Below are 24,470 nucleotides of genomic sequence, written 5' to 3' on the forward strand. Positions count from 1 at the left end.
TTTATTCTAGGATCCGTTTTCCTCTTCAGCGCCCCTAGCGAGTGACTGGAGGCGGGGTACGTCAGACACGACACAGCAATCTCACTGCAATATACACAGCACCACTTCAAAGTGAAATTTCTACATCCAAGACTCACCCACCACGCTCAGTGCACACAATAGACGCCCGTCTTCCTTCGCCTCGCTCTGGGCAAGAATGTGGAGATGGTAACACGGCCTAGCAGTTGTTTTCCGTCACTGTGGCTGTCTCACACAAAGATCCGGTGGCTCACCCACCACGCTGACTCAGGGGCAGGGCCACCCACTCTTGCTGGAAAGCGCTTAAAAGATATCCAGGTCAAGTATATACAAGGTACACTCAATGAATGAATTCGTTTACTCACAACTGTGGTGCTTCGGTTATCTCCCGTTTCCTTAGGTTAACTCCTTCGTATGATGATTCCAGCTACACAGATAACGTTTTCTCCAGTCGTCAATACCACCACTACACAGATGGGTACTCACGATAGCACGTTCCGTCTTCTTTCACTTCATTCCTACAAGGTCAGTCTTCGTTTACTTTCCAACCCGTAAGGTCTTCAATATCTGCATCAGCCGAAATCCCACGATGCACAAAGAGAGAGAGAGCGAGTCCAGCAATCCGACTGGCGTACCCGGTGAGTTTAACTCAACGCTGCAGCACACACCAACACTCGTCCTAACAACCCTCAACTGTGGTTTAAACTGCTCTTAAGTATTTGCCTGGGTGTTGCCTTCGTCCAATCACCCGGCGCTCTTGTTAATCACTCACAGCTGTCCGTAGTTGGGCTGATTACAGCCCTCGCGGTGCTACCGGATGTCCGGTGTTTCCTCTTTCCGGTCCGGGCGGAAACATCCGGGCGGAACCAAAACTTTCCAAATTTTTGGTTCCGCCTAAAAGATCGTCACTCCTGTGACATCAGCTAAAAGGGAGAACACAAATGTTTTATTCTAGTTTAATCTTTCAGTGTTTCAATGTAATGTCCCACACAAATTTGGTCACATATTTGGTTTGTTGGGTGGTGGTCACCCTACAGCCAGGCAAGAATTTAAGGATCTGTAGCTAACAATGTATAAATTGGTTTTACCCAGTAACTTATAGCTTTAGCTGTGATTTGAACTAAGGTAATTTAATTCACACAATCAAATGATGCAATAACTCAACCAGTTCTACAACAGTTTTGTAAGATGAGTTTTGGCTCCACCAGTTGTGCACTGGTGCAGTGTTTTTACTCTTTATTGTCATATGAATGTTTGGGAAAAAATAGTTAATACATCAATCCTGGACCTTCAACAAGATGTATCTTTTATTCTGAATGTAGATGCAGACAGATTTCAATGTTCTTCTTCTTCTGTCGTGTCGGGTCAGATCACTGATGGTCAGTCTTTGGCATCTCTGCTACGACAGATGATTTTAAAGGGGTGCGGGTATCTCACCACACCCATGATACCATCCATGTCTGGACGCTGTGAGTTTGGTGGCCAGGAGAAATGAATCCGCTGTAGGAGAGACACGATGTAAAGGAAAAGCTCTGTCCTTGCAAGGATCTCTCCAAGACAAACCCTCAGACCTAATGAACAAACACACAATGAATATCGGTTTAGTACAGTAACTTCTGCTTATAGTCAAATCTGTCGACAGTTCAGAATCACAACAACTCACCCATTGAGAAAGGGATGAATGACTTAGGTTTGTAGAAATGTCCGTTCTCATTTAAGAAATTCTCTGGATTGAAAGTGTCCGGACATTTCCAGTGCTCCTTATCACTGAAAATTGCTGTTAAGTTTGTCATGGTGATAGTTCCCTATAAAAGAGAGTCAATCTGAATATGTGCTAAAGATCTGTAAAGGAATCTCACAAAGTCAAGGGCACATTTAAGCCCAAAAGATTCACTGCTCCCACTTTTAACATCCCACCATTCTTCATTCATTCATTCATTACCTTGGGAATGTCATATCCTCTTAGTTTGGTTGGCTGTGTGGTTGCATGAACTACACCAAGAGGAACAATGTTGGCACAGCGCTGAATCTCATGAACAGTGGCGTATGTGTATGGAAGTTTGTCACGGTCATCCATGCTGGGCAGACGATCATAACCCAACACCTGAACAATCTCCTTATGACATCGCTCTGTAACAAAACATATTACAAGAGCTAGATGGACAGAAAATCTGATATGCTTAACTGCAGGTAAAGTCAAACACTGAATAATTATAAAGATGATGTGTTTTATAAAAACCTCATGTTATAGATTATAACCGGTTGTTTTGCACATTAGAAGTTCAGAACACTTGTTTATCACCTTGTACATCTTGGTTGTCCATCAAGAAGATGAGTCCCCATCTGATGGTTGTCGCCGTTGTGTCAGATCCAGCGAAGAAGAGTTCGGCTGCTGACACAACCATGTTCTCTTCATGAAACGTTGAGTCCTCATGTGACTTTTGCTGAATCAGGTTAAAAACACAGTTATAACTCAACTAGATCTGGTTTTCCAAGTACAGAGATATAGAAACATTTCTGTTGTCTGATTAAAAAGAGTTTCATGACAGGTCAGATTTGGGTGCTATAGAGTCTCTCACTTTCTCAATCTCTAACAGGTAGGCATCAATGAAGTCTCGTGGGTTTTCTGGATCCAAAGTTTGTCTGTGTCCTTTAACTTCTTCACGAATGAAATCCAGTAACTCAGTGGCATTCCGATTGATCTTCTGGTGAGGTCCAGGAAAGTGTTTGATGAAAGGAACCAAGTTGAATATCTAAAACAGAGACTCATTTTCAATTTCTTATTATTACCATAATTAAAAAAATTATCCCTTAAACATACTAAACAAATAATGAATAGAGGCATTCATGAATTAAAAAATTGTGATTCAAAATCATTTAATTTTAATAACTCACAACACTACTAGGCTACTAGAAATTACCTGTCCTACAGGTGACCCTATCATCAAGATGGTCTCATTGAGGATCTTCAGAAGATATCCAAAGCGTTTGTTATCATATTCAAAACGATCTCCAAATATGATGGAACAGATTATATTGGAAACTGCATTCTGTAAGGCGTGCCGTGGATCAAATGCCGTTCCTTTAACAAAGACAAAGTCGATCAGTTTGTGATTTGAACTGGACAATGTACAATATATACAGTGGCATTCAAAAGTTTGGACACCCCTGGTCAAAATAAAAATGGTAAATCAATATTTGGAATTTTTATTTTAAGACAACTGACAGGTTTTGTCCTTAAAATGCTATTTTTGTTACGCAAGCTGGTGAAGAGAGATGAGGGGGACAAGGAGATATAAAACATTTAAACTGTAATAAGGAATAATAACACGGACCATTGTCACTCTTTAATCAAACAGCGCTAAGTGGCACCAAAAGTGATTTACAGGCTCATAGGGGGACCACTTTAAGTGTCATATATAGCACCTACGTAGGACCTGTGAAGAACTATATAATATACCAGAAATATATATACCATAAATCCAACAAAAAATGTAGATGCCGTATGACTTTTAAAAGCAAATGTAGGTGTCACAAGCCAGGGGCTGGCTGCTAGTGGTTAAGCCACGCCCCTTCTCAATTTCCACCTCGAGGAGGTCCCCAAAACCAACCCAATGACCAAACAACAACGAAGAACAGGTAAGTATAAAAATATTCTTTATTTATTTAAATATTTAAAAAGTACTGGGAATTGGGGAAAGGGGAATTAAAACTAATGTCCGGCTCTGCCCTCCAGGGGGCCACGAGCAAGTGAGTGACAGGGGGTGGGGGTCGCGTCGGGGAACGGGCTCCCGCCTCTGGTTCCCTCTGCCCGTGGCGCGCTCCTCTTCCTTCACAGCTCCTTGCTTTGTCGACTCACTCTCCTTCCCTGTTCTCTCTTCCTCCACAGATTACAGCCGGGACACGAGGCACAATGAATCGGTTTCCAAAGGTTCTCTCACCTCTGCGCTGACTATAGCTTTGGGTAGGTATGGCTCTCTTCGCAGTTGGATATCTCAGCGTTCACGCTGGCTCTCTCTCTCCACAGGTGGCTCTACGCTGACTACAGCTTTGGGTAGGTATGGCTCTCTTCACAGTTCGTTATCGCAGCGTTCACGCTGTCCCTCTCTCTCTCCACAGATGACTCTGCGCTGACTACAGCTTTGGGTAGGTCTGGCTCTCGTCACAATTCGATATCTCAGCGTTCACGCTGTCTCTCTCTCTCCACAGATGACTGCCGGAACACAAAGACACAATGAATCGGTTTCCAATAGTGCTCTCACCTCTGCGCTGACTACAGCTTTGGGTAGGTATGGCTCTCTTCACAATTCGATATCTCAGCGTTCACGCTGTCTCTCTCTCTCCACAGATGAAATGGTGGCCTACACGTTGCGTCAACTGGACAGTGGTTTTCCTCCGTGCCGCCGGGGGCCGACACCCTCTCGGCGAGCTCGTTGGTCTACAGAGGGGCGAGAACGTCACGCCGGCACACCGGGTCGAGCGCTGCCCTTTCCTCGAGACCCGATGGTCAATCGAAAACCGGACCGGAGTCCCTTTCGTCGAGACCTCGGGCCGACGGATCTCCTTCGCCTCAAGCTCTGTGATGATCAAAAGACACAGGTAAGGTAGCAATATTATAAGTAATACTCACACACCGCCGATAGCACAGTTCTTCACCGCCACTCCTAAACTCAAGTCCGCCAAGCGTTTGGCTGGGAAAATACTTCGAGATGCCGCTCCGTGATTTTAAAACTGAAACACACTCACAGCATATTCATGTCTTACTCTAGGACCGTTCTTCCTCTTCGTCGTCTCAGGAACGAGTAACTGGAGGCGGGGGTACGTCAGACAAGACAACAGCAATCTTACTGCAATACACAGCATTACACAGCACCACTTCAAGTGAACATTTCTATATCCAAGACTCACCCTCCACGCTCAGTGCACACAAATAGACGCCCGTCTTCCTTTACTTCGCCCTGGACAAAAATATGGAGATGGTAACTCGGCCTAGTGTTTGTTTTCGTCACCGGAGCTGTTTCAGCACAAAAACTCTTCGGCTCACCCACCGCGCTGGTTCAGGGGTAGGGCCACCCACTCTCTTTCGGAAACACTCAAAGAGATATACAGGTCAAATACATGCACAATATTTCCATAAGGAAACTCCGTTACTCACAACTGCTGCACTTTCTTCGTCCCACGTTCTCCAAGGTTGATATCACACTGCTAGGACCCCAGATGCATAGACAGGGTGGTTTTTCAGCCACCAACACCACTTTTCCACAACCGTATACTCACAATGGTGCGTCCTTCCTTCCTTCGTTTCTTTCATCCAAGGTCAGTATTCGTTTAATCCTTCCACCTATAAGGTCTTCGGTATCTTCATCAATGTAAGTCTATAATCCAAATGAGAGAGAGAGCAAACACAGCAATCCAAAATAGCGTACCCGGTGAGCCCAACTCAACGCTACAATACACTCCAACAACAGGAATAATAAGCACGGTGCAGTGTCCCTTTAACTCTCTCACAGCTCCGTCCTCTCTCGCCTCTCTCGGCTGCCGTACTCTCTCCTCTCGCTTTAAGCGCTCTGTGGATCAACGGCGTCCTCAGGCTCCTCCGAGGACGGAGCGTGTGGTTTGGGTCTGCCCTAGGCAGTAGTGGCGCTCGTGCCCGAAACAACAACTCTTTGTTTGGGCTTTCCTTGGATCTTTTATGGGTCTTGTCCCTCTTCTCTCCGCCAATCATGAGTCGCCTGCTTAATCTGTCACACCTGTGGCTCATCTGCCCGTGATCTGTGTTGCCAGGGAGACCAGGAAGTGAAGGGTGCGTAAAAAAAATCTGCCCGGGCGGAACCTCTCCTCTCCATTTTTAGTTCCGCCCTAAGTCACCTTGTGACATCGGCATGTTTAAACCCAGACATTTAGTGACAAGTTTGAACAGAGGAGTAACATCTCAAACCTTCATCTTTGAGCAACTCAGTAACCAGATAATGGGCTTCATCTAACACTCGCTCTTCTACAGATTTCTTTCCCAGACCAAAGTTTTTGAGGGTGTGGAGAGCAAACCTTCTCTGCTGTTTCCATGAGTTACCGTACGTCACCATTATTATACCTAAGAGAGACAAAGAACTTTTACCAGGCATGAGTTGTTTATATTATTTTATTTATAAAGCACATATAAATACAACTGTAGCTCAAGGAGCTGTAATTTTTATTTTTAAATATTTAAATATTTAGCATACACATTATATCCCTTAATACCAAATAGAGTTGAAAGCCTTATATAGTAAATAAGTTTTAACCCCTAAATATTGTTTGATCTGCTCTAACATGCAAACTCCTCTGTAAAGTGAATTACAATAGTAAAGCTTTGAAAAAAAGGGCATGAATGACTTTCCCAAGATTTAAGAGAAAAATATATTGGCTTTAGCCAGAAGCAGGGCCTGAAGTTAACTTTTTTGATCACCAGCCACTGTGGCAGGTGGATTTAGAAATCCACCTGCCACAGAGAGTTTTTACCAGCCAGTTGTTTTTTTTGCCCGAATAGTAAATTATAACACTGTCTTTATTGTATGAATTAAATATACTTTTTTCAGAGCTACAAAAGTGAATTTCTCTTTGTCTTAGGTTGTTTGATTAACATTAATGACACAGACTTAAGTAGGTTAATTGAGGTTACTGTCTCTTTAAGACCAGCACAGACTGGTTTTTGACTCTCTATACATACACTTAAGACATAAAGAAATGTTTTATTAGAAAATGAATACTGTTGAGATCATTTTGTTTATATGTGCCCTGTCAAGAGCAGAACGATTTTATGTACGCATGCTTTTAGGAATGCGTCTCTCTGATGTGCCCTATTGAGTCCCCTTAAACCCGCGCACGCACACAGAGACAGAGGGGGCACAAACTGCGCACATAAACGCCGCACATACGTTGTTTTTCATTACTATATTCGCAAAATGTATGTTAATGTACTACAGTATAAGGCATAGTAAGCGCAACTCTCTCTAAAGTTTACACATCAAAAGTTCTGATCCGTCACAGCAGCACTACACATCTGTGCAACTGTGAATGTACAGCAGTATATGTCAGCATTGCATTCTCATCCCATCTCACCAACAATTTAATACTTACTCGCACATCCAAACGTGTAGTGCCTCATCTTCTTTCCAATCGCATGAACGTTGCGAAACAGCAGTCGCATCCTCTCAATGAATCACTCAATTTGCATCGGTGATATGCGCAGGTTGATAAGAAATGAGCGGGTGCCGGTTACGAGTCATCCAAAAATATTTTAATGATATTCAGGACGCGGTCAGTCGGTCGAGTTGGGTTAGTTGAAAATGTCTGTCGGGAGTGGGTTGTTTATACAATGACCCGCGCATCACTGATTCGCATTGGCTACCCGCCAATGTGGCTGGTAGATTGACAGTGTTACCCGCCAATTGCAAAATCCACCCGCATTTGGCGCGTGGTCGGGTGTTAATTTCATGCCCTGGCCAGAAGTCTCAGGTGAAAGAAACTGTATTTAACAACAGTATTGATTTGCTTATCAAATGTGAAAGCTTTGTCAAAATTATTCACCACCATCCTGTATTATGAGTCCCAAAGAGCCGAGATTAAAAGTATCATTCGGCCCAAAAATAATAATCGGTTTTAATGCGGTTCTAATAATTTTTTTAAAGACATCCAGCCTTTTATATCCTCTAGACATTCTTGTAACCTCAAAGATAAATCTGCGTGTCATCTGCATAACAGTGAAATTAGACATTATGTTTCCTAAATTTAGACTGGAAAGGGAGCATACAGTATATAAACAAAATAGCAATGGAGCATGAATAAACTCTTCAGGGACCCCACAAGTCAGAGAAACTTTTACAGTAAAGCTCCTGTTTGATAAATAAGACTTACTTTGCATTCATACCAGATGCGGAAGAGGTGGCAAGTGCGAGTTATTTACATGTAGAGTCAATGCAAAGATGCAAAAAGGCATCCTGCTGCACAGTAAGCGCGAATGGCGCGGTGCGTTTGGTGCGGAATGTGCGGAAGGTGGGGCGCGGATGGCAAATTCCGAGCGAATTAATGCGACATAAGAAGCAATCAGGAGCTTGCTCTTGTAGTGACGTGATTACAGGAAATGAGTGGAGTCACTGAAGCCCCTCACATGATGCGAATTTCCACATGAATGTCTCAAATGACTAGAGTTTCACGTGTAGCTTTCATGCTCGAATGAAGCGAGTAAACTTAAAATGTTCAAGTGTCCAACTAAGCGCGAATAGCAGGTTTTAGCCGCCTTTACCGCATCTGGTGTGAATGCACAGTTACTGTAGACCCACTCCCTGAATTCCTAAATATTGCTCAAGATGAATAATCAAGATAGTTTGACCAACAGAATGAAATTTGCTGCACTAAGTAGTGTTTATACAACCCAGTCTCACGGCAAGTCGTGTTATAGTAACGAAAATTTTGATTAATTTATTTGTGTTTGATGATACGAATTTCCGCTGTTTTTCGTGTCTCTGGAGACGAATGTATTTTTCGTCCTTCCCAGCACGAATTTCTATCAATGGCTGTTCGTGTCTGTGACACGACTTTCTTTATCGTGTAATTTTATATTTTGTTTTCTCATCGTTCTTTTCTATTTTTTGACCATTGTCGCTTGGGGTTAGGGTTAGAATCACTTTTTGCGACTTCCTAACCCAAATCCCAACTCTAACCCCAACTCCAGGCAAGAATAGTTTTAAAAGTTGACGAAAAACATGTAGAAATCAATGCAAAAAATTACATCCTAATGCAAACCCCGTATCTAACCCTAACCCCAAGCGACAATGATTTAAAAATAGGAAAGAACGATGAGAAAACAAAATATAAAATGACACGATAAAGAAAGTCGTGTCACAGACACGAACAGCCATTGATAGAAATTCGTGCAGGGAAGGACGAAAAAGACATTCGTCTCCAGAGACACGAAAAACATCGGAAATTCGTGTCATCAAACACGAATAAATTAATTAAAAATTTTCGTTACTATAACACGACTTGCCGTGAGACTGTGTTGGTTTATAATGTATATGATGTTCTTTCCATTCCATACAATGAAAGTATATGGGGACCTACCCATTATCCTTATAATGACAAAAGCACCTGGGCCTGGTGCTCTGCTACAGTCCTGTGGTTCATCTAGCTAACAACACGTCATAGCTTGACTGCGTTTAATTTAGATCTTAAATAACAGCATGATTTTCCAAAACATCCCAACAAAGTTTTACTGACCGAGTCCTTTGGCTATCCATTCTATAACAGGTCTAGGTGGTCTTCCAGAAAACGATGAACCCTTTTGGACCAGGGCTTCCTCTGTGATCTGCAGTGTATTCAAGACTATCGCTGGTTTTCTTCCCGGGTACACACTGGACAATTCTCCATACTGACTGATCTGAGTTTAAAATAAAGTTAACTAACAATTGGTTCACAGTTTTTGAGTATAAAGTACTATTAGATGTTTTCTGAATACATATCTGTTTAAAATTGAACATCTTTACAATTTCAGAAAGAGGACTAAGACAGTAAAAACTCACTGATCTGATAGATCCCATTGGGTCTTTTATAAAATAAGGTATAGTTCCCACAAAAGGCAAAGGTCTGAGTCCAGGTGGATTTTGGGCTGTGGTGAAATGAATCCTCATCATCTCAAACAGAACCAGAAAGATCAAACCCAGAACCAAAGCCAGGCTCACAGAGTTTAGGTTAAAAATCATTGCAGCGGTCCCCATTACAACAGACTGAAATCAAACATGACCTCTGTGGTTTTTAAAGCTCCAGAAGAAGAGGGTGGAAACAATAACAGTGTAAAACTCATCATGTTGTCACTCAGATTATCAAAGATCATCTGCTTAACAGTTAAATGAGACATTATGTTTCCTAAATTTAGACCGAAAGGGAGAATATATAAACAAAACAACATGATCTCATGACAAGTCGTGTTACAGTCACGAAAAAATGTGATTAATTTATTTTTGTCCAAAATTTAGCTTTTTTACGTGCCTCGAGCACAAATGTATTTTTCATGTCAGTCGCAAAAATTTCTATAAATAGATTTTCGTTGTCGTGGCACGACTTCCTTTTTTGTATCATTTTTTCTATTTTTAAATCATTGTCACTTTGGGTTAGATTTGGGGTTTGGGTTAGGGTTAGTATGTACTTCTATGTATTGGTTTTTACATGTTTTTCTTCCGCTTTTAAAACTATTCTCACCAGGAGTTGGGGTTTGGGTAAGGATGTCTAAAAATGTAACAGAAAGTGATTCTAACCCAAACCGAAGTGACAATGGTCAGAAAATAGGGGGGGGAGATAAAACAATACATAAAATGACACGAAAAAAAGAAAGTTGTGCCACGGCCACAAAATAGAAATTTGTGCAACTGACACGAAAAAGACATTCGTGCTTAATGCACATAAAAAAGCTGAATTTCTTGAAATGAACATGAATAAATTAATACAAATTTTTGTTACTATAACACGACTTTACGTGAGATCAGTTTAAAACAAAAAAAGCAATGGAGGATGAATGGACTTTTAAGGGACCCCACAGGTCCTGGCGGCATTACCGGAAGCTATTTATTTTCACTTATAAAGTTTTAAATATGGATATTTCTACAACAAAACCGCACAGATTACCCTTAGAAGACGTTTGTTTATCACCGTGGAGCCAAATTTGAATGCACATTTTTTGGACTTGAAGGAGTGGACCCCGTAACTTAAGATATAAAACATTCTAAAATAACTGAAAATGTGTTCGTCTGACAAATGATAGACATATGCATCTCGGATGGCTTGGGGATGAGTAAATCATGGGTTTAATATCATTTCTGGATGAACTATCCCTTTAAGGTTTATTTGCAAATGAAAGTATCAATATTTATTTTGCTCATACAGTATCCGGGTGATTCTCACAAAAACTTGGTTTTAAAAATGTCAAGCATAAAAATGTAAAATTTGCTTAAATTTACTTTTTTTCCCACCAGACATTGAAAAACAAAGTCTGGAGTAAATGGGAACATTTATTTAAACACTTTAACTTATAATTTAACACTTTTTGTAACATAATTTAAAAAATTAGTCCTAAAAAAAATCTCATTACCGCAACAGTCAGAAAACATCAACACTGACATATTTTCAAAATGACATGACAAACCTGAAAGAACATAATTTGGAGATTCTGCACATGCATTTAAAATCAAAGTATTATGCTTCTATTAATTAAATTAACATTTTATAAGCATCTGTTGTGGCAATGATAATCAAAATGTCGTGTAAGCATTCTGACAAGACAATATTTCAAATTAACTGTAAAAAAAATGATCTTACCTGGTAGCCATCTTGAAGTAACTGGTCCATGTGCTTGGTCACTCAAAATCAAACTTTATTAAAATTCTGTATGTGTGCTTAAACTGTTCTCAAAAAGTGTTGCGGAGGATGAGAACATCAGGCAAGGACACATCATTTTCCTATTTTTTCTTCATTATTATTATACATGAATATTCAGTAAATATTTTTTCTGTTATCTAAAGTTGTCTAGCAAAACATCCATTTATTTTTTTTAAATATTATAATATTATAACATTTTTGTGTTAATTTGATTAAATTACCAGCCCATCCTCACCCCATGGCGTCAATATTTGACGCCACTTGACCATGCGTCAATATGTTACGCGGAGGGTATACCCTTCGCGTCATTTTTTGACGAACTGGGGACTTCAATACTATTGAGTCCGTTGCATTATCTTTCCTGTTTTTGTACCATTTTCTTACCATTTTCGCGTCGGTTTAGGGTTAGATTTACATAATGACATCCCTACCCAAACCTATCCCTAACCCCAACGTCAGGCGACAACTGTTTAATTTCGCGTACCTAATAGTATTGAAGTCCCCAGTTCGTCAAAAAATGACGCGAAGGGTATACCCTCCGCGTAACATATTGACGCATGGTCAAGTGGCGTCAAATATTGACGCCATGGGATGAGGATGTGTTGAAATTACAACATAACGCATGTTCAAACACAGCCAGACACATTGCGGTAATGAGAATTTCAGCAGAAAATTAGATAAAATTGACAAATTATAAATTCTTATGTTGAAATCACACATTGTGCAAGGTAGAACACAGTATTGTGTTAATTCTGATGCTTTTTAATATTACTATATTACACATTTTATAGCTAAAATCATTAGTGCCGTGGTGTTTCAATGGTTTCATGAGAATCACCCATCCAAACATGTTTACTTAAACATTTATTCCCACAGAGGAAGTAAAACGTTTCCGTAAGCATTGGACACAGACAAAATGATTATACAAGATTACAGAGCTTTATTTCTGTAACAAGACATAAAGCATGCAGTATAATGCGGCTAAAAGTCACAATACAGACATCATGCTCTGACAAAACACATGGCCTGTGATGATACCATTACAAAAGACTAAAAAAACACCTACACAATTCCAGTGTTCTTCTGTGTTCTTGGCCTGTCGGGTCACTGACAGTCAGTCTTTGGCATCTCTGCTACGGCATATGATTTTAAAGGGGTGCGGGTATCTTACCACACCCATGATACCATCCATGTCTGGATGCTGTGAGTTTGGTGGCCAGGAGAAATGAATCTGCTGAAGGAGAGACACAAAGTAAAGGAAAAGTTCTGTCCTTGCAAGGATCTCGCCGAGACAAACCCTCGGACCTGAATGATGAACATGAACACACAATGAATATCAATTTAACAAATTCAGCTTACAGTCAAATCTGTTGACTCTTCAGATTCAAAAATGAACAACTCACCGATTGAGAAAGGGATGAATGCCTCAGGTTTGTAGAAATGTCCGTTCTCATCCAAGAAATTCTCTGGATTGAAAGTGTCCGGACATTTCCAGTGCTCCTTATCAGTGAAAATTGCTGTTAAGTTTGTCATGATCATAGTTCCCTATAAAAGAGAGTCGATCTGAATATGTGCTAAAGATCTGTGAAGGAATCTTACAATATCCAGGTCACATTTTAGCCCAAAAGATTAACTGTACAAACTTCTAGCATCTCATCATATTTCATTCATTCATTACCTTGGGAATGTCATATCCTCTCAGTTTCGTTGGCTGTGTGGTTTCATGAAATACACCAAGAGGAACAATGTTGGCACAGCGTTGAATCTCATGAACAGTGGCGCATGTGTATGGAAGTTTGTCACGGTCATCCATGCTGGGCCGACGATCATAACCCAACACCTGAACAATCTCCTCATGACATCGCTCTGTAACAAAACATCAGATTTTCTGTCAATCTAGCTCATGTAATATAAGTACCCGCAGAAAAAGTCAGACACTGAACATAACTGAACACTGAACAGAAGATCTGTTTTATAAAAGCCTCACGTTACTTTAATGAGTCTGGTGTAGACTTAAACCTGTTGTTTTACACATTAAGTTCAAAACACTTGTTTATCACCTTGTACATCTGGGCTGTCCATCAAGAAGATGAGTCCCCATCTAATGGTGGTTGCCGTTGTGTCGGTTCCAGCGAAGAAGAGATCGGCTGCTGACCTAACCATGTTCTCCTCATGAAAGGTTGAGTCCTCATGTGACTTTTGCTGAATCAGGTTAAAAACAGTTAAAGCACTAGTAGATCTGATTTCCAAATACAGGGTAATTAAACATTTATTTAGTCTGATTAAAAAGGGATTCATGCAAGGTTAGATTTTAGTGCTATAGAGTCTCTCACTTTCTCAATCTCTAACAGATAGGCATCAATGAAGTCTCGTGGGTTTTGTGGATCCAACGTTTGTCTGTGTCCTTTAACTTCTTTACGAATGAAATCCTCTAGCTCAGTGTTGTTCTGAATGACCTTCTGGTGAGGTCCAGGCAAGTGTTTGATGATAGGAACCAAGTTGAATATCTAAAACAGAGACTCATTCTCAGTGTTTGGACATTTTCAGGTACTTCTGATTATTTAAAAAATTTTATATTTACAAATAATCAATAGTACAACACTACAGACTTCTAAAAATTACCTGTCCTATAGCTGACCCCATCATCACGATGTTCTCATTGAGGATCTTCAGAAGGTATCCAAAGCGTTTGTTATCATATTCAAAGCGATCTCCAAACACGACGGCACAGATTATATTGGAAACTGCATTCTGTACGGTGTGCCCTGGGTCAAATGCGGTTCCTTTGATAAAGACAAAGTCCCATCAGATTTTAACTGGACAATGTGCACATACAGCGTCGAAAATAAGTATGACACATCAGCATTTTTATCAGTAAGGGGATTTCTAAGTGGGCCATTGACAATTTCCACCAGATGTAGCCATCAAGCCAAATATTAAATTCATAGAAAGAAATCAGAACATTTAAGTATACAAGTTGAGTCATAATAAATAAAGTAAAAAGGCCCAGGGAATAAATATTGATTTAATACTTTGTAGAAAAGCCTTTGTTGGTGATTACAGCTTCTATACGCCTCTTGTATGGAGAGAACAGTCATCTGCATTGCTCAGGAGTGATTCTGGCCCATTCTTCCACACAAATGGTCTTTAAATCTTGAAGGTTCCTTGGGCCTCTTTTATGATCTTTGATCTTTAGTTCTCTCCATAGATTTTCTATGGGATTTAGGTCAGGTGATTGACTGACCACTTCATTGTTTCCTTGGCCTTGTATTCGGGACCATTGTCTTGTTGAAATGTCCCCCCTCTTTTTATTTTTAGCTTTCTAGTAGATGGCAGCAGGTTTTTATCCAGAATGTCCCAGTACATTTCTTCATTCAACCTGCCTCCAATAATGAGAGGTCTGCCAGTACCCCTTGCTGAAAAGCAGCCCCAAACAATGATGCTTCCACCCCCAAACTTAAACTGTTGGTATGGTGTTCTTGGGGTGTTGGTAGTGCCATTTCTTCTCCAAATTTGATGTGTAGAATGACTGCCAAAAAGTTAAATTTTGCTTTCATCTGACCATACTATAGTCTCCCAATAATCCACACGCTTCTCAAGCTCTTTCGCAAACATTAACCGAGCCTCAACATGCTTTTTGTTCAGCAATGGAGTCTTGTGTGGTGAGGGTGCATGGATGCCATGGCGGTTCAGTGCATTGCTTAGTTTTCCTTTAAACACAGTACCTGCTGATGCAAGGTCTTCCCGAAGTTCTGTCTGAGTGGTTCTTGGCTTTTGGAGAACTCTCCTGATTATTCTTTGGACTCCTCGGACAGGGATCTTACGTGGAGCACCTGATCGTGGCTGGTTTATGGTGAAGTGATGCTCTTTCCATTTCTGGATAATGGCCCCCACAGTGCTCACAGGAATATTCAGGATTATGGATGCGCCTATAACCATTCCCCCATTCAACGATAATATTACAAAGATCTTGAGAGAGTTCTTTGCTTTTACCCATCATGAAGTCTTTCATGTGTGCCTCCTGGGTAATGAGAAGCCTTTATAGGCCATCAATTAGGACTAAAGCAGCTGATATAAATTACTACTGATAGGGGGCAGGGTTTCTCTCTCAATACTAACAGATTTCAGGTGATCTCCTGGCTTTCTATGCAATTTTGCACCTTGTTCTCTTCATGTGTTCAATACTTATTCCCTGTGTCATTTCACTTTATTTATTATGAGTCAACAATATTTGGCTTGATAGCTACATCTGTTGGAAATTTTGTGTCAATAGCCCACTTAGATGATAGAAATGACTTACTGATATAAATGCTGATGTGTCAAATACTTATTTTCCTCGTTGTATGTAAGAAATAATTGACGATGAGCAGTTGAATTATTCGAAAACAATGTGTGTACGCAGAGTCAGTTATGCACCTATACCAGGGGTAGGCAACGTCGGTCCTGGAGTGCCGATGGCCTGCAGATTTTAGCTCCAACCCTGATAAAACCTTGGCTACATGTAGGTTTCAGGTGACTTTTGAGACCTTGATTAGTTGTTCAGGTGTGCTTGATTAGAGCTGGTGCTAAACTCTGCAGGACATCGGCACTCCAGGACCGACGTTGCCTACCCCTGACCTATACTAAAAGTATACATGTTTACACCCAAAATCTGAATAGAGGAAAAACATCTCACACCTTCTGCTTTAAGTATCTCAGTAACCAGGTATCGGGCTTCATCTAACACACGCTCCTCCAAAGATTTCTTTCCCAGGCCGAAGTTTCTGAGCGTGTGGAGAGCAAACCTTCTCTGCTGTCTCCACGAGTGACCGTACTGCACCATTGCAATACCTGAGAAATACAGAGAACCACCCACATAATCTTTGACATAATTCAAACACTGGTTGAAAGCCTTATGGTGCTTTTCCATTGCATAGTACCCCACGGTTTAGTTTAGTTTGGGTCGGGTCAGCTCACCTCACTTTGGCGTGGTTAGCTTTTCCATCGAGTTTGGTATCACTTTGCAGTGGGAGGGATTATAGGCGTGTTGTTATATTTACGCTGCATACTGCTGTGACATCATACAAGTGAGAGCGCCCTTGTACATTCCCATTTATTTATTTATCAGTCCGCCACAAAATTTAAATTGGCCACCACAAATAGATGTTTGCACATCGCGTTTATCACTAAGGATACCTCTATCTCTCTTTATAGTTTCGGTTTAAACACCCGTGGAGTTAGTAGTTGACATACTCCGCTGAGCTTCATTGTAGTTGCTTTTAAGCATATAATACTGACGTGATCGTCGTGAATGTTCCGCCACGAACTGCAAGTTTGGAAAAAATTGTTATGGTGTCCCTGATTCACAACCTGTGGATGTTTTTCATTCCTAAAAGGGAGTTTGGGAACTTATAACAGAGGACAGATGACAACATTTTTCCTCGAGGCTAATCTTTACATTATAGCATGACACTTAGTGACGATTGACCAATCCGTTATCTACAGTGTTTTCGCATCATGTTTGGTATCAGCTCGGGTCGCTTGGAACCTCAACCGAGGTGGTATGAAAAAAGTATCGGGTACTACGTACTGCAACCAATGGAAAAGCTCCCAAAAGTAAGCTGACCCAACCCAAACTAAACCAAACCGTGTGGTACTATGCAATGGAAGAGCGCCATTATATAGCAAATAAGTTTTAACCCCTAAATATTGTTGGAGCAGCTGTACCATTCAAACTCTTTTGTAAAGTGAATTGCAAAAGTCAAGCCTTGAAAAATAAAAGCATGAATGACTTTCTCAAGATCTTTATACTGTAAGAGAGAAATATCTCAGGTGAAAGAAACTGGATTTAACAACATTATTGATTAGCTTATCAAATTTGAACACTTTGTCGAATAAAACAACCAGATTTTCCCCACTATCCTGTTATACAAGGCCAAAAAGCCAAGATTAGAGTATCATTATGCCCAAAAAAATTGTCTCAGTTTATTTTCATTTAATAAAAAAAAGACATCCAGCCTTTTATATCCTCTAGACCAGGGATGGGCAACTTTGGCCCTGGAGGGCAGGTGTCCTGCAGAGTGCCCTCCAGGACAGAAGTTGCCCATCCCTGCTCTAGACTTTCTATAAAAGGAGTTAGAGCATTGAAGATAAATCTTCGTGTCATCTGCATAACAGTGAAATGAAACATTATGTTTCCTAAATTTAGCCTCCAAAGCAAAATAGCAATGGAGTATGAATGAACTCTTGAGGGACCCCACAGATGACATTAACTTTTACAGTGAAGCTCCTGTTTGACTTACAGTACTGCATAGAGACACTCCTTGAATTCCAAAATATTGCTCAAGATAAATAATCAAGAAAGTTTGATCAACAACTTGAAATGCTGCCCTTAGTAGTGTATATAATGTATATAATGTTCATTCCTCTCCATACAATGAAAGTATACAGGGGCCCACTCTCTATCCTTATGATGAGAAAAGCACCTGGTGCTAGTATCTTTCTACAACCCGGAATTACAGAAATCTATGGTACATCTAGTTAACAACATGCGTCATAGCTTCACTGCGTTTAATTTAGATCTTACATAACAGCATGATATCTACGTCCAAACTATCCAAACAAAGTTTTACTGACCGAGTCCTTTAGTTGTCCATTCTATAAGAGGTAAAGCTGGTCTTCCAGAAAAAGATGAAGCCTTTTGGACCAGGGCTTCCTCTGTGATCTGCAGTGTATTCAAGACTATCGCTGGCCTTCTTCCCGGGTACACACTGGACAATTCTCCATACTGACTGATCTGAGTTTAAAATAACTAAAGTTCAACTAATAAGTGGTTCACACAGTTTTTTTTGAGTATAAACCATTAAGTACTTTTAGATGTTTTCTGAACACATATCTGTTTAAAATTAAACATCTTTACAATTTCAGAAAGAGGACTAAGACAGTAAAAACTCACTGATCTGATAGATCCCATTGGATCCTTTATAAAATATGGTACAGTTCCCACAAAAGGAAAAGGTGTGGGTCCAGGTGGATTTTGGGCTCTGGTGAAATGAAGCCTCATCACCTCAAACAGAATCAGAAAGATCAAACCCAGAACCAAAGCCAGGCTCACAGAGTTCAGGTCGAAAATCATGGCAGCAGTCCCCGTTACAACAGACTGAAAACAAACATGACCTTTGTGGTTTTTAAAGCTCCAGAAGAAGAGGGTGGAGACAATAACAGTGACAAACTCAACCTGTTGTTTTAACTCTTTATAAGCATCCATGTTATGAAGTATGAATCTATAAGTAACTTTCAACACAACAAAAAAAAAAAAACATAAAAATTTGTATAAACACGATGACTTATCCCTTACAAAAACTAACCATAGTTTTACAACAGTTGGAACCAAAAAATAGTAATCAATACACCAAAAAAAAAAAATGGTAACTATACTTTTACCACAAAAAAAAACATGGTTAATTTTCATAAGGGATGAGCAAAGTCACGAAGCATCGCTTTCCTCATTACTTGCAGGGTTTAACTTCATTTGAGTTTTTCGCTTGAGTATTTTCAACTCACAAAGATGTGTTTAAGGGGAAAAGCGCACATTTTTGCGTCAATCATGCAGTTATCTGTTTAAAAGAGTAAAAATGCAGTGTTTGTGCACACTAGCTGAGAACAATATGTTTGTGATTCTTTAGAGGTAAAAACCTTTATCATAGCAAACAATGTGCTTAAAAATGACAGTTTCTACTGAACTACGGTATAAGCAGGGTAGTAGCATCATGTATGCTGTCAATCATAGAAGTGGGCGGGACACAGAGCAAGGCCGAACGCTCTTAAAGGGTTAAATTAGAGGTTGAAAAACAGTGTGGAAAATGGTCATAAATTACTTAAATGTATGTTTTAAGGCAAAAAACACCAATTATCCGATTTCCTTTGGTGTATAAGTGTGTATTAGTACATGTTAACAATATGCAAAAGGTACAAACCCAAAAGTAAACGATGACGCGAGTTATCGTCTCCAACGTAAATCTCTTTTCTTGGACTTCAACAAACACACGGATTGTAGGCAACAGTTTACTTCCTGGGATTGGTGATGTAGAGAAGACCGAAATTATCATAATTCCTCCCACTTCGGACTCACAGCCTGTAAGTTAACTCCTGTTAGCATTGCATTGTAAGTGAATCTTTCAAACATGGTAAGGAGCGTCACATTTCTGGCTGATGTCAGAGATATTCAGACCAATCACAACATACAGATTAGCATTTTAGGAAGACAATGAAATCTGGAGCTACAAAAATGTCAAATTTGTGAAAAATAATGTGTTTTTTGAACCATAAACCATACAAACACATTGTATTATACCAAATAAACAAAATAGCATTGTTTTTTAGCAATGAAATAGGTACACTTTAAGGATTATTTGCTAATGAAAGTATCACTATTTCTATTGTTCATTTCCAAGCAGAAAACCTTGGTTTAAATATTGTAACCATTTGGTTAATTGTGAACAGAACACAAGTGCATACAGCAGATTCAGACAATTTATTTAAATAAAGCAAGAAACAGGGCCTAAATAAGAAGGCCTAAACCAATGCAAACAGGGTGGACGCACAGAACACATTGGATATGTCTTCAGATGGGAATATCCGAGCTGTTCGCATACATTGCAGACGGGAATGCGTGTATCCAATTCATATCCAATATAATTCATAAATGAAGCCTGAAATCAATCTGAGAATATCAAAATATACATGTCTGTGAAAAAAATCTGAAAGGAGTCACTTTAAACATGCATTGTAAATGTGGCCTACAAGTCATAATCCAGACATCATGATCTGACAAAACACATGGGCTGTGATGATACCGTCACAAAAGACTGAAAAACACCTATCCGATTTCAATGTTCTTCAGCTGTCTGTTGGCGTGTTGGGTCGGGTCACTGACGGTCAGTCTTTGGTATCTCTGCTACGGCAAACGGTTTTGTAGGGGTGAGGGTATCTCACCAGACCCAGGATACCATCCATATCTGGACGCTGTGAGTTCGGTGGCCAGGAGAAATTAATCCGCTGTAGAAGACACACAATGTAAAGGAAAAGCTCCGCCCTTGCCAGGGTCTCTCCAAGACAAACCCTCGGACCTAAATAACGAACACAAACACAATAAAAATCAGTTTAGCAAATTCTGCTTACAGTCAAATTTGTTGACTCTTCATAATCACAAGTGATCAACTCACCCATTGAGAAAGGAATGAACGCCTCAGATTTGTGGAAATGTCCGTTCTCATCTAAGAAATTCTCTGGATTGAAAGTTTTCGGAAATTTCCAGTTTTCCTTATCACTCATAATTGCTGCTGCATTTGTCATGATTACAGTTCCCTATAAAAGAGAGTCTATCTGAATATAAAGATCTGTGAAGGGATCTTACAAAATCAAGGTCACATTTCAGCCCAAAAGATTTACTGCACAAACTTCTCTCATCCCAGCATATTTCATTCATTTATTACCTTGGGAATGTTATATCCTCTTAGTTTGGTTGGCTGTGTGGTTGCATGAGCTACTCCGAGAGGACCAATGTTAGCACAGCGCTGAATCTCATGAACAGTGGCGTATGTGTATGGAAGTTTGTCACGGTCATCCATGCTGGGCAGACGATCAAAACCCAACACCTGAACAATCTCCTTATGACATCTCTCTATAACAAAACATATTACATGAGCTAGACGAACAGAAAATCTTATAAGTTAAACTGCAGGTAAAGTCAGACACTGAACATCTAAACAGATCATCTGCTGATCAGATTTAAACCTGTTGTTTTGCACATTAAAAGTTCAGAACACTTGTTTATCACCTTGTACATCTGGGTTGTCCATAAAGAAGATGAGTCCCCATCTAATGGTGGTGGAAGTCGTGTCGGTTCCAGCCACGAAGAGATCGGCTGCTGACCTAACCATGTTCTCCTCATAAAACGTTGAGTCCTCGTGTGATTTTTGCTGAACCAGGTTAAAAAACAGTTAAAAATGTATGTTGATTTAGAAAAGAGTTTCATGACAGGTCAGATTTGAGAGTCTCTCACTTTCTCAATCTCTAACAGGTAGGCATCAGTGAAGTCTCGTGGGCTTTCTGGATCCAAAATTTGTCTGTGTTCTTTAACTTCCTCACGAATGAAATCTAGTAACTCAGTGGCGTTCTGATTGATCTTCTGGTGAGGTCCAGGGAAGTGTTTGATGAAAGGAACCAAGTTGAAGATCTAAAACAGTAGATATGATTCTCAGTGTTTGGAATTTTTTTCTAAGTACGACAGAAATTACTTTGGATAATTGAAAATATTTTTTAGATATATTTTTTATTTTCTTATCATTGTTAAAGAAATGTTACAAAGCTATTCATGAAACTTTTTGAAAAAATGTTGAGCCAGAATCATTTAATTTCTAATGACTCACTTTAGTTTCTGGAAATGTTTTTCTTTTCAATTACCCAATAATTGAAGGTTTTAAGTGACCATTGGGACAGAATATGAAACATCAAAAATAACAAATTACATTACAATCTACAACGCAATTATTAGAAATTACCTGTCCTATGGCAGACCCTGACAGCATAAAGTTCTCATTGAGAATTTTCAGAAGGTATGCGAAGCGTTTGTTATCGTATTCAAAGCGATCTCCAAATATGATGGAACAGATTATATTGGAAACTGCATTGTATAAGGCGTGCTCTGGGTTAAATGCCATTCCTTCAACAAAGACAAAGTCCATCAGTGTGTGATATGAATAGGACAATGTACAATACATCATATATATGCAAGGAATAATTGACGACGGGCCATTGAATTATAAGAAAACAATGCACATCCAATGTGGTAATGGATTATTTTCAAATAATTCAATGGACTGGAGTCAATTATTCCACTTATACCACGGTTACCACAAACATTGGTGCCTATTTTTAAGACATTTGACAGGTCAGGTGTGCGGTTATCGAAAAATATTCAACACAAATGGAACATTTCTCAGCCAATCAGAATACACCCTTCAACAGACCCGTGGTACAAGTAAGGAATAATTGATGACGGGCCATTGAATTATAAGAAAATAACGCACGCCCAAGGTGGTATTGTGGAACGACGCAAAGCCGAGCGCCGTTACTCCATTGGTGTGCATTATTTTCAAATAATTCAAAGGACCGCAGTCAATTATTCCGCTTATACCACGGTTACTACAACATTGCTCTGGTGCCTATTTTTAAGACATTTGACAGGTTAGGGTGCGGTTATCGAAAAATAATCAACACCCATAGAACATTTCTCAGCCAAACGTAATACAGCATTCAACAGACCTGTGGTATAAATATATACAGTAAATATAAAATACAAAAAAATCTGCAAAATGCTGAATGGCTTTCGAAAGCAAACGTAGACGTGTTTACACTCATGACATTTAGTGATAAGTCTGATTAGAGGAGAAACATCTCCAACCTTCATCTTTGAGCATCTCAGCAACCAGGTATCCGGCTTCATCTAACACTCGCTCTTCCACAGATTTCTTTCCCAGGCCGAAGTTTCTGAGCGTGTGGAGAGCAAACCTTCTCTGCTGTTTCCATGAGTGACCATTCGCCATTAAAATACCTGAGAAAGACAGAAAAAATTAATCCACTGTGGTGTAGATGTTCATTTGATGTTCCTCCAACTGCCACTGGTACATTCTGCTAAACTTCTAGATGTGTCACTTCTTGATGGCTTTGATTTTAGATCTTAACAGCATGATATCTACTACATGTCCAAAAAAAGTTTTACTGACCGAGTCCTTTAGTTATCCATTGTATAACAGGTATAACTGGTCTTCCAGAAAAAGATGGACCTTCTTGCACCAGGGCTTCCTTGTTGATCTGCAGTGTATTTAAGACTATCGCTGGTTTTCTTCCCAAGTAAATAGTGGACAATTCTCCATACTGACTCATCTGAGTTTAAAATAATTAAAGTTCAACTAACAATGGGTTCACATCGATAAACATTTCATTGTTAAGAAAGATGTTTAACGTTAAGATCTTCACAATTTTAGAAGTAGAATAAAAAAGGCCTGGAAGACTTTAAATACTCACTGATCTGATAGATCCCATTGGATCCTTTATAAAATATGGTACAGTTCCCACAAAAGGGAAAGGCGTGGGTCCAGGTGGATTTTGGCCTTTGGTGAAATGAATCCTCATCACCTCAAACAAAACCAGAAGGTGCAAACCCAGGACCAAAGCCAGGATCACAGAGTTCAGGTCGAAAATCATTGCAGCGGTCCCTATTACAACAGACTGAATACAAACTCTACATGACCTCTGTGTTTACTTTATAAGCTTTTGAAGAAGAGGGTGGAGACAATGACATTGTCAAACTCATCATGTTGTGTTAACTCTTTCTTAGCCTTAAATTGTATGAATTATGAATCTATAAGCAATATAGTTTTAACTCAACTGTTGAGTTATTATAACCCATGGTTGCATAACAACAACCCAACATTTGGTAATTTTTAACCCAGAATGTGTTTTGTCCAATATTTACCCATTATAGGTTAAAAATAACTCAGCCATTTTTAGAGTGTGCATCAATAAAAACATAAATAATTGTCATGTATAATCATGATGACCTATGAACATCAAAGGTTTAAAACAATGCAGGCACTTTTAGGTTCAGGAAAACACTCTCTTTTCTTTCTTTACCCTTTTCCTGAGGAAATCATTAAACGTTCAGAAAGGTTTTGAGTACTAAAATCTGCAGAGATTCAATGCTGATGACTTCAGTAAAAAAATATTGACTCATTACACTAAAAAACAAACAATACTACTCTCTAACCAGTGGTGTAGTCTACGTGATACGCAGGTATACGCCGTATACCCACTAGAAATGGTCAAGAATTTCCGTATACCCACTGAAAATAGCGCGAGGATGCGTAACAGCATGGTTTTGTGACATATTTTTAAACTTTTAGTCATAATATAGATGTGAAGCACTGATCATTAGCATGCTACACTTGCCACTTTAGCGGGTTGAAATACATATTAGGCTATATACTTCCTGCCGAACTGCGCGA

General features: G+C 39.7%; 3 protein-coding genes across 3 annotated transcripts; all 3 read right to left on the bottom strand.

Moving 5' to 3' along the window:
- Window positions 1-985: 985 nt before the first annotated feature.
- Window positions 986-9,915, bottom strand: LOC135750323 (cytochrome P450 2B15-like). The gene is made up of 9 exons (XM_065269117.2): window positions 9,576-9,915; window positions 9,274-9,433; window positions 5,957-6,109; window positions 2,940-3,100; window positions 2,598-2,771; window positions 2,321-2,462; window positions 1,961-2,148; window positions 1,682-1,823; window positions 986-1,589 (listed from the first exon to the last, which is right to left on the bottom strand). Exons 1-9 carry the CDS (start codon window positions 9,768-9,770, stop codon window positions 1,399-1,401), a joined length of 1,506 nt encoding a protein of 501 aa, XP_065125189.1. The 5' UTR covers window positions 9,771-9,915; the 3' UTR covers window positions 986-1,398.
- Window positions 9,916-12,382: 2,467 nt separating this feature from the next.
- On the bottom strand, window positions 12,383-18,572 carry LOC135750325 (cytochrome P450 2C23-like). Its single transcript, XM_065269118.2, has 9 exons — window positions 18,359-18,572; window positions 18,040-18,199; window positions 16,102-16,254; window positions 14,047-14,207; window positions 13,758-13,931; window positions 13,485-13,626; window positions 13,103-13,290; window positions 12,828-12,969; window positions 12,383-12,729 (listed from the first exon to the last, which is right to left on the bottom strand). The coding sequence occupies exons 1-9, from the start codon at window positions 18,536-18,538 to the stop codon at window positions 12,539-12,541; spliced, it is 1,491 nt and encodes a 496-aa protein (XP_065125190.1). The 5' UTR covers window positions 18,539-18,572; the 3' UTR covers window positions 12,383-12,538.
- Window positions 18,573-19,979: 1,407 nt separating this feature from the next.
- On the bottom strand, window positions 19,980-23,678 carry LOC135750326 (cytochrome P450 2B15-like). Its single transcript, XM_065269119.2, has 9 exons — window positions 23,491-23,678; window positions 23,190-23,349; window positions 22,868-23,017; window positions 21,966-22,126; window positions 21,467-21,640; window positions 21,242-21,383; window positions 20,898-21,085; window positions 20,628-20,769; window positions 19,980-20,531 (listed from the first exon to the last, which is right to left on the bottom strand). Exons 1-9 carry the CDS (start codon window positions 23,668-23,670, stop codon window positions 20,341-20,343), a joined length of 1,488 nt encoding a protein of 495 aa, XP_065125191.1. The 5' UTR covers window positions 23,671-23,678; the 3' UTR covers window positions 19,980-20,340.
- Window positions 23,679-24,470: the final 792 nt, after the last annotated feature.

Source organism: Paramisgurnus dabryanus, chromosome 21 (genome assembly GCF_030506205.2).
Source record: "Paramisgurnus dabryanus chromosome 21, PD_genome_1.1, whole genome shotgun sequence".
Taxonomy (NCBI): Eukaryota; Metazoa; Chordata; class Actinopteri; order Cypriniformes; family Cobitidae; genus Paramisgurnus; species Paramisgurnus dabryanus.

What these genes read in the sequence shown, in the direction of transcription:
- LOC135750326 (XM_065269119.2), bottom strand. Translation starts at nt 23,670, where the DNA reads ATGATTTTCGACCTGAACTCTGTGATCCTGGCTTTGGTCCTGGGTTTG. An exon ending in CAATGGGATCTATCAGATCA is followed by an intron (nt 23,350 to 23,490) that starts GTGAGTATTTAA and finishes TTTTAAACTCAG; the next exon opens with ATGAGTCAGTATGGAGAATT. An exon ending in TGAGATGCTCAAAGATGAAG is followed by an intron (nt 22,127 to 22,867) that starts GTTGGAGATGTT and finishes TCTTTGTTGAAG; the next exon opens with GAATGGCATTTAACCCAGAG.
- LOC135750325 (XM_065269118.2), bottom strand. Translation starts at nt 18,538, where the DNA reads ATGATTTTCGACCTGAACTCTGTGAGCCTGGCTTTGGTTCTGGGTTTG. An exon ending in ATCTGTTAGAGATTGAGAAA is followed by an intron (nt 13,627 to 13,757) that starts GTGAGAGACTCT and finishes AACCTGATTCAG; the next exon opens with CAAAAGTCACATGAGGACTC. An exon ending in GAGGATATGACATTCCCAAG is followed by an intron (nt 12,970 to 13,102) that starts GTAATGAATGAA and finishes TCTCTTTTATAG; the next exon opens with GGAACTATGATCATGACAAA.
- LOC135750323 (XM_065269117.2), bottom strand. Translation starts at nt 9,770, where the DNA reads ATGGGGACCGCTGCAATGATTTTTAACCTAAACTCTGTGAGCCTGGCT. An exon ending in ATGGATAGCCAAAGGACTCG is followed by an intron (nt 6,110 to 9,273) that starts GTCAGTAAAACT and finishes TGTCTCTCTTAG; the next exon opens with GTATAATAATGGTGACGTAC. An exon ending in TAGGGTCACCTGTAGGACAG is followed by an intron (nt 2,772 to 2,939) that starts GTAATTTCTAGT and finishes TCTCTGTTTTAG; the next exon opens with ATATTCAACTTGGTTCCTTT.